General features: G+C 38.8%; 1 protein-coding gene across 50 annotated transcripts in view; it reads left to right on the top strand.

Moving 5' to 3' along the window:
• Nucleotides 1–4,803, top strand: part of LOC107568153 (glycine-rich cell wall structural protein 2-like) — a 20,550-nt gene extending 15,747 nt beyond the window's left edge. For 38 of the 50 annotated variants that reach the window (XM_016254016.1, XM_016254032.1, XM_016254031.1 and 35 more), the window contains 2 exons: nucleotides 4,269–4,292; nucleotides 4,323–4,803. In XM_016254016.1, the coding sequence (XP_016109502.1) occupies nucleotides 4,269–4,292; nucleotides 4,323–4,798 (500 nt within the window). In that variant the 3' untranslated portion in view covers nucleotides 4,799–4,803. The other 12 variants (XM_016254030.1, XM_016254034.1, XM_016254044.1 and 9 more) reach the window with 5 other exon arrangements.
• Nucleotides 4,804–10,239: the final 5,436 nt, after the last annotated feature.

Raw genomic sequence — 10,239 nt, 5'->3', positions numbered from 1 at the left:
GAGTCAAGTCACAACTGATCGTCATGAGTCGAGTCAAGTCACAACTGATCGTCATGAGTCGAGTCAAGTCACAACTGATCGTCATGAGTCGAGTCAAGTCACAACTGATCGTCATGAGTCAAGTGAAGTCACAACTGATCGTCATGAGTCAAGTGAAGTAAGCTCCACCTGCTCTGCCGGCTCCACCCTGGTTCTCTGCTCTGTCCTGGTTTCCTGCTTCGCCGGTTCAGCCTGGGTACCCTTCTGGAAGCCGCTCCTTGGGGGGGGCTATGTCACAAATCCAGTCTATGAACTTCCGTTCACTCACCACCAGAGGTCACGCGCTCACTACATTGACTCTCACACCACACAGACTGTTACATGTCACTCCGGACTACAGTTCCCATCATCCACTGCACTGATTACACACACACAGCTGAATGCACTGATAACACACACACAGCTGAATCCAATCAGACACACTTTATAAGCCTTGGATGTCCTCATTCAGATCGCCGAGTATTGTATGCACATATCGCTAGTCAGTGATAGCTACGTTACAGAGCGAATTGGATTGGATTGCTCTTTGTTTTACCTGTGTTGTACCTGTTTGCCATTGTTTGACCCATGCCTGTTATGACCACGTCTCTTAAATAAAAGCATGCAGATGGATCCGCACGTCTCTGTCGCCCCGTAACAGAGACGTTGTCTTTGTGCTGACATTGCAAATGCTGAGGAAAAACATAGGTAGGGTTGTGGAGTTACTGATCCTATGAGGTGTAACTGCACCTGTCCCTCTTATCTTCTTTATTACTGCAGAATTCATAAATTACACACAAGCTCAGGGAAAGATGATTGTATCTTTAACAAACAACACTCATAATAGAAACATAATTATAATGGGTTTGCGTGCATCATAGTATGAGAACATATACACAGGAAAAAAAGGCACCATTACAAGGGTAAATATCTTTGAATAATCATAATGTTTACATAATCATAATGCATCGGAAAAATTGCATTTGTTGTTGTTGCTATTTATAAGCCAGTTTTGCTTGTGGATGAAAATAAATGTGCACATAAAAAAAATCAACATATTCAAAAAACAACAATTTGGGGTTTTCATAATAAAATATAATATCTTTAAGGATAAAACTGGGGGTCATATTAGTAGAGCAAAAATGTAAAAACTCAAATCAACCCAAAATGTATTGGTTATACTACAATCACAATAAAAGGGCAGCTGTTTCTTCAACAAGACCACAACATGAGCAGATTTCATCAACATCAAAACATTTACAGATAGCTAGATTAACTTTTTTTTTTTTATTAAACTTTGAACTTTTATTAACAAGTGAATAAGGAAAATATGTTTTAACTGCGTTGTAACCATAGACTGTATTTTTATTTTTTTATTATGCAATAGAAGAACAACAAATACAATTACAAAGACAAGTAAGAACAAAAGACAATAAGGGTTACAAACAATACTCCAAAGCATACTATTTTAGCTTATAAGATTTACACCATGAAAGAGTCTCACATGCAATAGAATTATTAGAGTTTCTTAAAGAGTTTACATATACAATATTCAAAAAACAACAATTTGGGTTTTTATAATAAAATATATCTTTAAGGATAAAACTGTGTCATATTAGTAGAGCAAAAATGTAAAAACTCAAATCAACCCAAAATGTATTGGTTATACTACAATCACAATAAAAGGGCAGCTGTTTCTTCAACAAGACCACAACATGAGCAGATTTCATCAACATCAAAACATTTACAGATAGCTAGATTAACTTTTTTTTTTTTATTAAACTTTGAACTTTTATTAACAAGTGAATAAGGAAAATATGTTTTAACTGCGTTGTAACCATAGACTGTATTTTTATTTTTTTATTATGCAATAGAAGAACAACAAATACAATTACAAAGACAAGTAAGAACAAAAGACAATAAGGGTTACAAACAATACTCCAAAGCATACTATTTTAGCTTATAAGATTTACACCATGAAAGAGTCTCACATGCAATAGAATTATTAGAGTTTCTTAAAGAGTTTACATATACATCAAAATCTTTCCTGAAAATAAAAAAGTAGGGAGTTTTCTTTGAAAATTTACACTTATGAATGTAAAATTTAGCAAGATATAGCAATAGATTAATAATAAATTTACACTGAGAAAGATCTAAATTCATGGAGTAACCAAAAAACACAATTTTTGGGGTTATACAAAAGTTTGGATATAAATATTTTTTAAGTTCCATATAAAGGTATTTAGGTTTAGATTATGAATTAAAAAAATTGTTGCCTTTTGTTGTTCTAGTCAGAAGTAGGTTTGAATAAAGCGCCAACATCATGGTCTCTCGCTTGAAACCAATATGGAAGTGCTTTAAACCTGCAGTTCATGGTTCCAAAAGGGAGTCCGTCCCGTAGACCTGCCATGTTAAAATGCCCAACTTTACAGCCTGGTACAAAGTGTTTTTGGTCTATATAGCTAATTTTGCCCTTCATGACAACTGTGAGGGGGGGGGGGGGGAAATTTGTTTAAATTATCAGTGTTGGGGGTAATGCATTACAAGTTACATTAGTAGTTACTTGGAAAAAAGTAATCTGATTAAGTCATGCATTACTTGATTTACAAGAGACTGAGTTTTCAATTTAAAAAAAAAAGCAAGTTCCTTTGCACTGTCTGCGAAAAGTGATGTCACGCCAAGGCAGTAACATTTATATACAATATTTGGGTGCTGAATCATTATAGGAACATCTGTATAAAATCTAGTTATCATCGGCTAGGCTGTAATGTGGTTTCAAATCCATTTAATTTTCTGACCGTAACAACCAGACAAAGTTAAATGTGACTAGATACTGTTTTGCAACTGATTTATTTGCAATGTTCGTTAACATTAAAGGATGCAAGACATACTTGGCCTATATATTTATTTATTATTTTTAAACATTGAACTGAATGAAAATGGCTTAACCTATAAGAACAACTTGTGGATTGTGACCGCCAGCAGGAATGATGCTCGATGATTGGGAACTAAACCTTTCCGATGACGTTCATTGCAATGGATTTGAGTTACAAGAAAAGTTAGTAAATGGGGTTTAATTGTGAAAAGTTACTGATTTTATGTGATGCGTTGTCGTGGCATTCGACTCCACACCGCATGTGCTAAAGTGGGCAGCCCCAGACTGACCGCTGGCATCTGTAATATAAAAAGAGGAGGTATATATATATATTTTTTTTTTTAAAGGTTTACGGTGAGTTATTGGCCAGGTATCTAGTCGTTGCTTGTTTACTGTTCTTTGTTATATGGAGCAGTTTGTTAGATTGTGATCTAATTTGTCTGAAGAAGTGCCAACAGATGTATGAACGTACACCAGTCACACTGTAATTTATATGCGGCAGACTTTAATGGACCGTAAAACCAAGGCAGAATAACTGTTAACTCCAGACCTGCACCATAATCTTGACAAACGGCTAAACCAATGCAGAACACCGTAACTTGAGCGACCTAAAACCAAGTCAAAGAGTGGTAACCGATGATACTGTGTTCTGCTTTGGTTTCTCCGGGGCTTTTCTCCAAGATACTTGTACACATGATAAAGGAGGTCCTATGTGTCCCAAAATTATCAATAACTCCTTTTCGACCGAAACCAAATTTATGGCGTTTTGTCTTTGTACTGCTGTCACTGTAGATGGGTGTGGTTTCAGCACCCAGGCACCTCCGCTTCACCCACATCTGACCTTTTTGCCCATTTTCGATTATCTGGGAGTGACGTGCTGCCAAAAGCCTACTTTAGGCTTCAAATGTTCTTCAGGAAACTACGAGTGAAATCACGGACATTATGTCCAGTGTGTGGATTTTATTTTCTCCCTTCACAATCTATGGTTTGAATTCGTCCCTTAGGACAGTTTTAAACCCAGGATGGTTTTACAAAAATAGAGGAATAATGCTTGGAATATAATTCGCTCTGTAGGTAAAACTTGCTATTTCTGCTTTGAGTGTTTCGTGCTGTATATTGAAGTGGCATACAGTCATGCATGGACTAAAACTGTTTATCTGTGTCCATGCAGTGAAGCCGGGTCACTGTCCCAAGCCGAAGAAGATTCAAGCATGTGCTGAAAGCTGTTTCCATGATGGCCAGTGTCATGCCACACAGAAATGTTGCCTAACCACCTGTGGCCATGCATGCAGTGAACCACATGGTCAGGGTAGAGGTCATGGAAGTGGTCATGGTTGGGCAAGTGGTCATGGTCGGGGAAGTGGTGACGGTCAAGGAAGTGGTTGGGCAAGTGGTCATGGTCATGGTCGGGGAAGTGGTGACGGTCAAGGAAGTGGTTGGGCAAGTGGTCCTGGTTGGGGAAGTGGCTGGGGAAGTAGTCAGGGAAGTGGTCAAGAAAGTAGTCAGGGAAGTGGTGACGGTCAAGGGAGTGGTTGGGCAAGTGGTCCTGGTTGGGGAAGTGGCTGGGGAAGTAGTCAGGGAAGTGGTCAAGAAAGTAGTCAGGGAAGTGGTGACGGTCAAGGGAGTGGTTGGGCAAGTGGTCCTGGTTGGGGAAGTGGCTGGGGAAGTAGTCAGGGAAGTGGTCAAGAAAGTAGTCAGGGAAGTGGTGACGGTCAAGGGAGTGGTTGGGCAAGTGGTCCTGGTTGGGGAAGTGGCTGGGGAAGTAGTCAGGGAAGTGGTCAAGGTCGGGGAAGTGGCTGGGGGAGTAGTCAGGGAAGTGGTCAAGGTCGGGGAAGTGGCTGGGGAAGTAGTCGGGAAAGTGGTCATGGTCTGGGAAGTGTTAAAGGTGGGGGAAGTGGTTATTGAAATGGGAAGAGTGAAAAATTTAAGGGGGTCTGAATACTTTCCGTACCCACTGTATATAAATTCACGTGCCAGTAGTGAGTGTTTAATGAGTGAGTCATTCAAATGGAGGATTCATCTGTTCATGCATGGGGCTAATGAAACTTTCCTCAGCGGATTAGTTCAAAACACGGAATCAATCAGCACTGAAATGGCTGGTTGCTGTGAGGTGCGCTGTTCCGCCTAAAATGTAAATGAGCCTCGGGCAGCCCCGGCCCAGTTTAAACCTTGGTCATGGGGACTAGGAATGACGGTGGGTTTTTTTTATTTTTTTTTGCTGCAGCGGTGTTCTGCACCTTTTGCAAAGTCTTTATACTTCTGACCATCTGAAGAACCTCCATGAGAAGACCGGAGGGACTGATGCATCTGCCTTATGGGCTGCAGTCAGTTTCTCCTCTGTACACGTCATCCATTTTTAAGAAGTACAATTTTAAAATTTTACTTTAGAACTTTTACTAGTAAGCCTGCACAGTATAATGTTTCAGGAATTACAAACAGTAGTGTAAATTACGAGTCAATGCTGTGATTGTGACTTACGCAAAGGATGGAACACAACATCTGACAAGCCGATGAGAAATTTAAAGAGCTGTGCATTAAACGATTTAGATTAAATTCAGAGTAACTACTGCAGCAGCAAGTCTGTTGACTGAATATATTTAGCAGCTTCTACAGTTAAAGTAAACTTAATAGTTTTTAAATTAAATCTACAAAATACTTTGTACCATTAGCAATCACAAACTTCTGTAGTATGATTAAGAGTGAATTCTATCAAGTCAAAATCCATACTCTTACAATTAATGCCTTTGCCCCTCCCACAAGATTTCAAAGACTTCCAAACAAACTCTTAGAGAAAGGAGTACTTGCCAACAAATTGAAATGGTGTTCAGCAGCAAACTTCGTACAGGATTCACTAACAAGAGACACATCTCCAAGTTATTAAAACAAATGTCTCAAGCAAAAAGAACAGACGAGCCCCCAATTGTTGCATAACTAACTGTCAACCAGAGCATTCCAACTTCCCGTCCTAGAGACCACGCAAACACATTCGAATTAATCTTTTTAATTTGAAAAGATAAACCGTAATCTCAAAGTTAGTGTTAACGAACATATAGGGAATAAAGACTGCAGGGACCAGTTCTTCATAATTCGCTTAATAAATCTGAGATGACTTGAAGGATGCCAGATTATGGGATGATATTAGACTCTAAATGATTAATAGACGCACGCACTCTCGTGTTCCCTGTAAAGGGCAGATGTATCGATACTCGAAACCGCAATGCAGCGAGTGGCTGGTGGCAAGACTGCAATGTAATGACGTCATATAATTAAATAAGACACCTGATGAAAAACTTGACAAATTTCTGGACCTTTATAAGGAAACAGCCAAGTGAACAAAACTATGTAAATGTTATAATAGATAAATGAAATGTGCACCGTTTTTATTTTATTTAACATGATTCCCAATTATATTCACAATTACTAGTATTTGTACAGGCTATACATTTTTAGTTCAATGTTGTAGTTAGCAATTCATGTAATTTTATCTTTGAAGCAGATTTGTGACAGCGTTAATTAGTTTCTTAAGGGTCAAGATCAAGTTATCTGCGTCTCCTGCGCTCCATCAAGCCACTCCCATAATATGTCAGCACTCAAATTAATGCACGACTCAGATGAACTATGTCTGTAAGACTCTAATACAGTTATAAAGTTATTTTATCACAAATAAATTTTTCAATTAGTAAAACTGGCTGTCTATAGTATTATAGATTACACAACATTATAATATTTTCAAATTAATTTTTAAATGATCATTTATAATTATTGTCCCCGGATTAGTAGGTAACTCTTGTAATTGAGTAGCAGTGGCTGGGATAGATTTTAAATATCAGTTCCACTTAAAGAGGCAATCTAATCCTGTTTACATGAAATAAGCTGCTCCCGAGCAGGTTTAAGCTTACGGACCTGTTGCTATGACAGTACGTCTAGTATGAGCTTCGAAGAACCAAACAATCCAAGATCATGCCAAATCATCAATGATCAAATCCAGCTAACTGAGTTAGCGACGTACAAAGAACGGGCCCCAGGGGAGAGCTAGGCCAAAATAACAAACAAAACCAAAATAACTACCCCAAGAATATTTATAAATTACTTTATTTTTGGATTATCTTTTTCTAGGTACATAAAACTTCCCTCTCTTCCAGTCTGCCCATAACCAGGAGAAAAAGAGAAGTACAAACAAAAATGGCATCCTCCCCCTACATTCCCTTAAATGTATGACAAGGCTTGTGAATACTGGTATTCTACCACCCCCTATACATCTTGAGAACAGAGTTGAAACTAATGAATGTGGGTGAGGAATCCCCAAATGTGATTAAACATGGATCGGATCAGCCAGCAGCTAACATCGCTACTAACAGGTGCTCGAGGTCGAGCAGACAGCGGCATTCAGCTCAGAGCGCAGCCGAGCCCAGGACTCCGATAGTGGGCGACTCCATTATCAGAAACATCAGTAGCAGGACTACAACAACATGCTGCTTTCATCAAGCAACCATCTCTGATGTGAACAGGGAACTCTGGAACATTCTGATGAAGCAGAAGACTGCAAATCGAATCATCACCTATGTGGGGAAGAATGATATTCGGAAAGAGCAGTCAGAACTCCTTAAGAAGGACTTCAGTGAACTCTTCATTCAAGTTCAGTCATTCATCAGTGGACCACTCCCAGCAAGGGGAGCTAATATGTTTCCACGGTTGCTTGGGCTGAACACATGGCTACAACGATCTTGCAATATAAAAGGAGTGAATTTCATCTACAACTTCAATCTTTTCTGGGACCATAGACAACTGTTTAAACCAGATGGCCTCCACCCAAACTTGGTGCAAGAGTGCTTAAGGACAATATCTACTTCTGAATTTTATTGATGACATTGCTCCTGTGAAAGTCAGCAAGAAGACTGGCAGACAAAAATCAGCTTGGAGAAAATCAACAGCAGTACAGAGTATGAAAAGACAATGCAGAAAAGCTGAGCGAATGTGGCCGAAGACGAAACTTGAAATTCCCTATAGCCTCTATAAAGACAGCCTTGGTGCTTTCAATGTGGAACTAGCCACAGCTAGACAGACCTTCTTCTCAAACCTTATAAACAGTAACTTAAACAACACTCGCACTCTTTTTGCTACTGTTGAGAGACTGACAAACCCCCCAAGTCAGATTGCCAGTGAAATGCTCTCCGACAGCAAATGCAATGAGTTTGCTTCTTTCTTTTCTGAGAAGATTATTAATATCAGGAAGGCGATTAGCACATCCCCAAGTTATGCAGAGGTCAGACAAATTCGACCGCAATATCAAAAAGAAGATACTATGTCTATTTTTGAAGCAATTTATAACAAAATTTTGTAAGAAATAGTGCAGCACCTAAAATCAAAATGCGTCAACCTGCTGTCTTGACACACTTCCCACATCTTTTTTTCAAAAGGGTGCTTAACTGTTTGGAAGCATATCTCTTAGAAGTGGTGAACGCCTCACTTCTTTCTGGGATGTTTCCAAACTCCCTGAAAACTGCAGTTGTTAAGCCCCTTCTGAAAAAGAGCAATCTTGATAACACCATTTTAAGCAATTATAGACCAATATCAAATCTTCCTTTTATAGGCAAGATTATTGAAAAGGTAGTTTTTAATCATCTGATACTTAAACTCAAATGGATACCTGGACAATTTTCAATCTGGTTTCCGACTGCATCACAGCACAGAGACAGCGCTCATTAAGATAAATGAAATTTGCTTACATTCTGATTCTGGCAAAATATCAGTGCTGGTACTACTAGATCTCAGTGCTGCGTTTGACACTGTCGATTATAACATACTTCTAGAGACTGGAAAACTGGGTTGGGCTTTCTGGGATGGTACTCAAATGGTTCAGGTCATACTTAGAAGGGAGAGGTTATTATGTGAGTATAGGAGAGCATAAGTCTAAGTGGACGTCCATGACATGCGGAGTCCCACAAGGCTCAATTCTTGCACCGCTCTTGTTTAGCCTGTATATGCTCCCACTAAGTCAAATAATGAGAAAGAACCAAATTGCCTATCACAGCTATGCTGATGATACCCAGATTTACCTAGCCTTATCTCCAAATGACCACAGCCCCATTGACTCCCTCTGCCAATGCATTGATGAAATTAACAGTTGGATGTGCCAAAATTTTCTTCAGTTAAACAAGGAAAAACTGAAGTCATTGTATTTGGAAACAAAGATGAAGTTCTCAAGGTGAATGCATACCTTGACTTGAAATCAAGTCAGGAATCTTGGTGTGATTCTGGAGACAGACCTTAGTTTCAGTAGTCATGTCAAAGCAGTAACTAAATCGGTATACTGTCATCTCAAAAACATTGCAAGAATTAGATGTTTTGTTTCCAGGCAAGGCTTGGAGAAACTTGTTCATGTTTTTATCACCAGCAGGGTAGACTATTGTAATGGTCTTCTCACCGGCCTTCCCAAGAAGACAATTAGACGGCTGCAGCTCATCCAGAACGCTGCTGCCAGGATTCTGACTAGAACCAGAAAATCTGAGCATATCACACCAGTCCTCAGGTCCTTACACTGGCTACCAGTTATATTTAGGATTGATTTTAAAGTACTTTTACTCGTTTGTAAATCACTCAATGGCCTAGGACCTAAATACATTGCAGATATGCTCACTGAATATAAATCTAACAGACCACTCAGATCATTAGAATCGAGTCAGTTAGAAATACCAAGGGTTCACACAAAACAAGGGGAATCCGCTTTTAGCTATTTTGCCACCCGCAGTTGGTACCAGCTTCCAGAAGAGATCAGATGTGCTAAAACATTAGTCACATTTAAATCTAGACTCAAAACTCATCTGTTTAGCTGTGAATTTACTGAATGAGCACTGTGCGATGTCTGAACTGATTGCACTGTATTCTATGTATAACCATTTTCTATTTTTAACTGTCTTAAATTCATTTTAAATCAATTTTTAAATCATTTTCAAAGTTTTTTAATTACTTTTTAAATTTTTTTATGATTATTTTACTTTCTTTTATGTAAAGCACTTTACCATTGTGTACGAAATGTGCTACAGGTGCATCTCAATAAATTAGAATGTCATGGAAAAGTTTTAAATAAATTCAGTGCACACAGACTGAAGTAGTTTAAGTCTTTGGTTCTTTTAATTGTGATGATTTTGGCTCACATTTAACAAAAACCCACCAATTCACTCTCAACAAATTAGAATATGGTTACATGCCAATCAGCTAATCAACTCAAAACATCTGCAAAGGTTTCCTGAGCCTTCAAAATGGTCTCTCAGTTTGGTTCACTAGGCTACACAATCATGGGGAAGACTGCTGATCTGACAGTTGTCCAGAAGACAATCATTGACACC

Source organism: Sinocyclocheilus grahami, unplaced genomic scaffold (assembly GCF_001515645.1).
Source record: "Sinocyclocheilus grahami isolate Dianchi unplaced genomic scaffold, SAMN03320097.WGS_v1.1 scaffold1222.1, whole genome shotgun sequence".
NCBI classification, from domain to species: Eukaryota; Metazoa; Chordata; class Actinopteri; order Cypriniformes; family Cyprinidae; genus Sinocyclocheilus; species Sinocyclocheilus grahami.
This window is presented reverse-complemented; position numbering and strand designations above follow the sequence as displayed.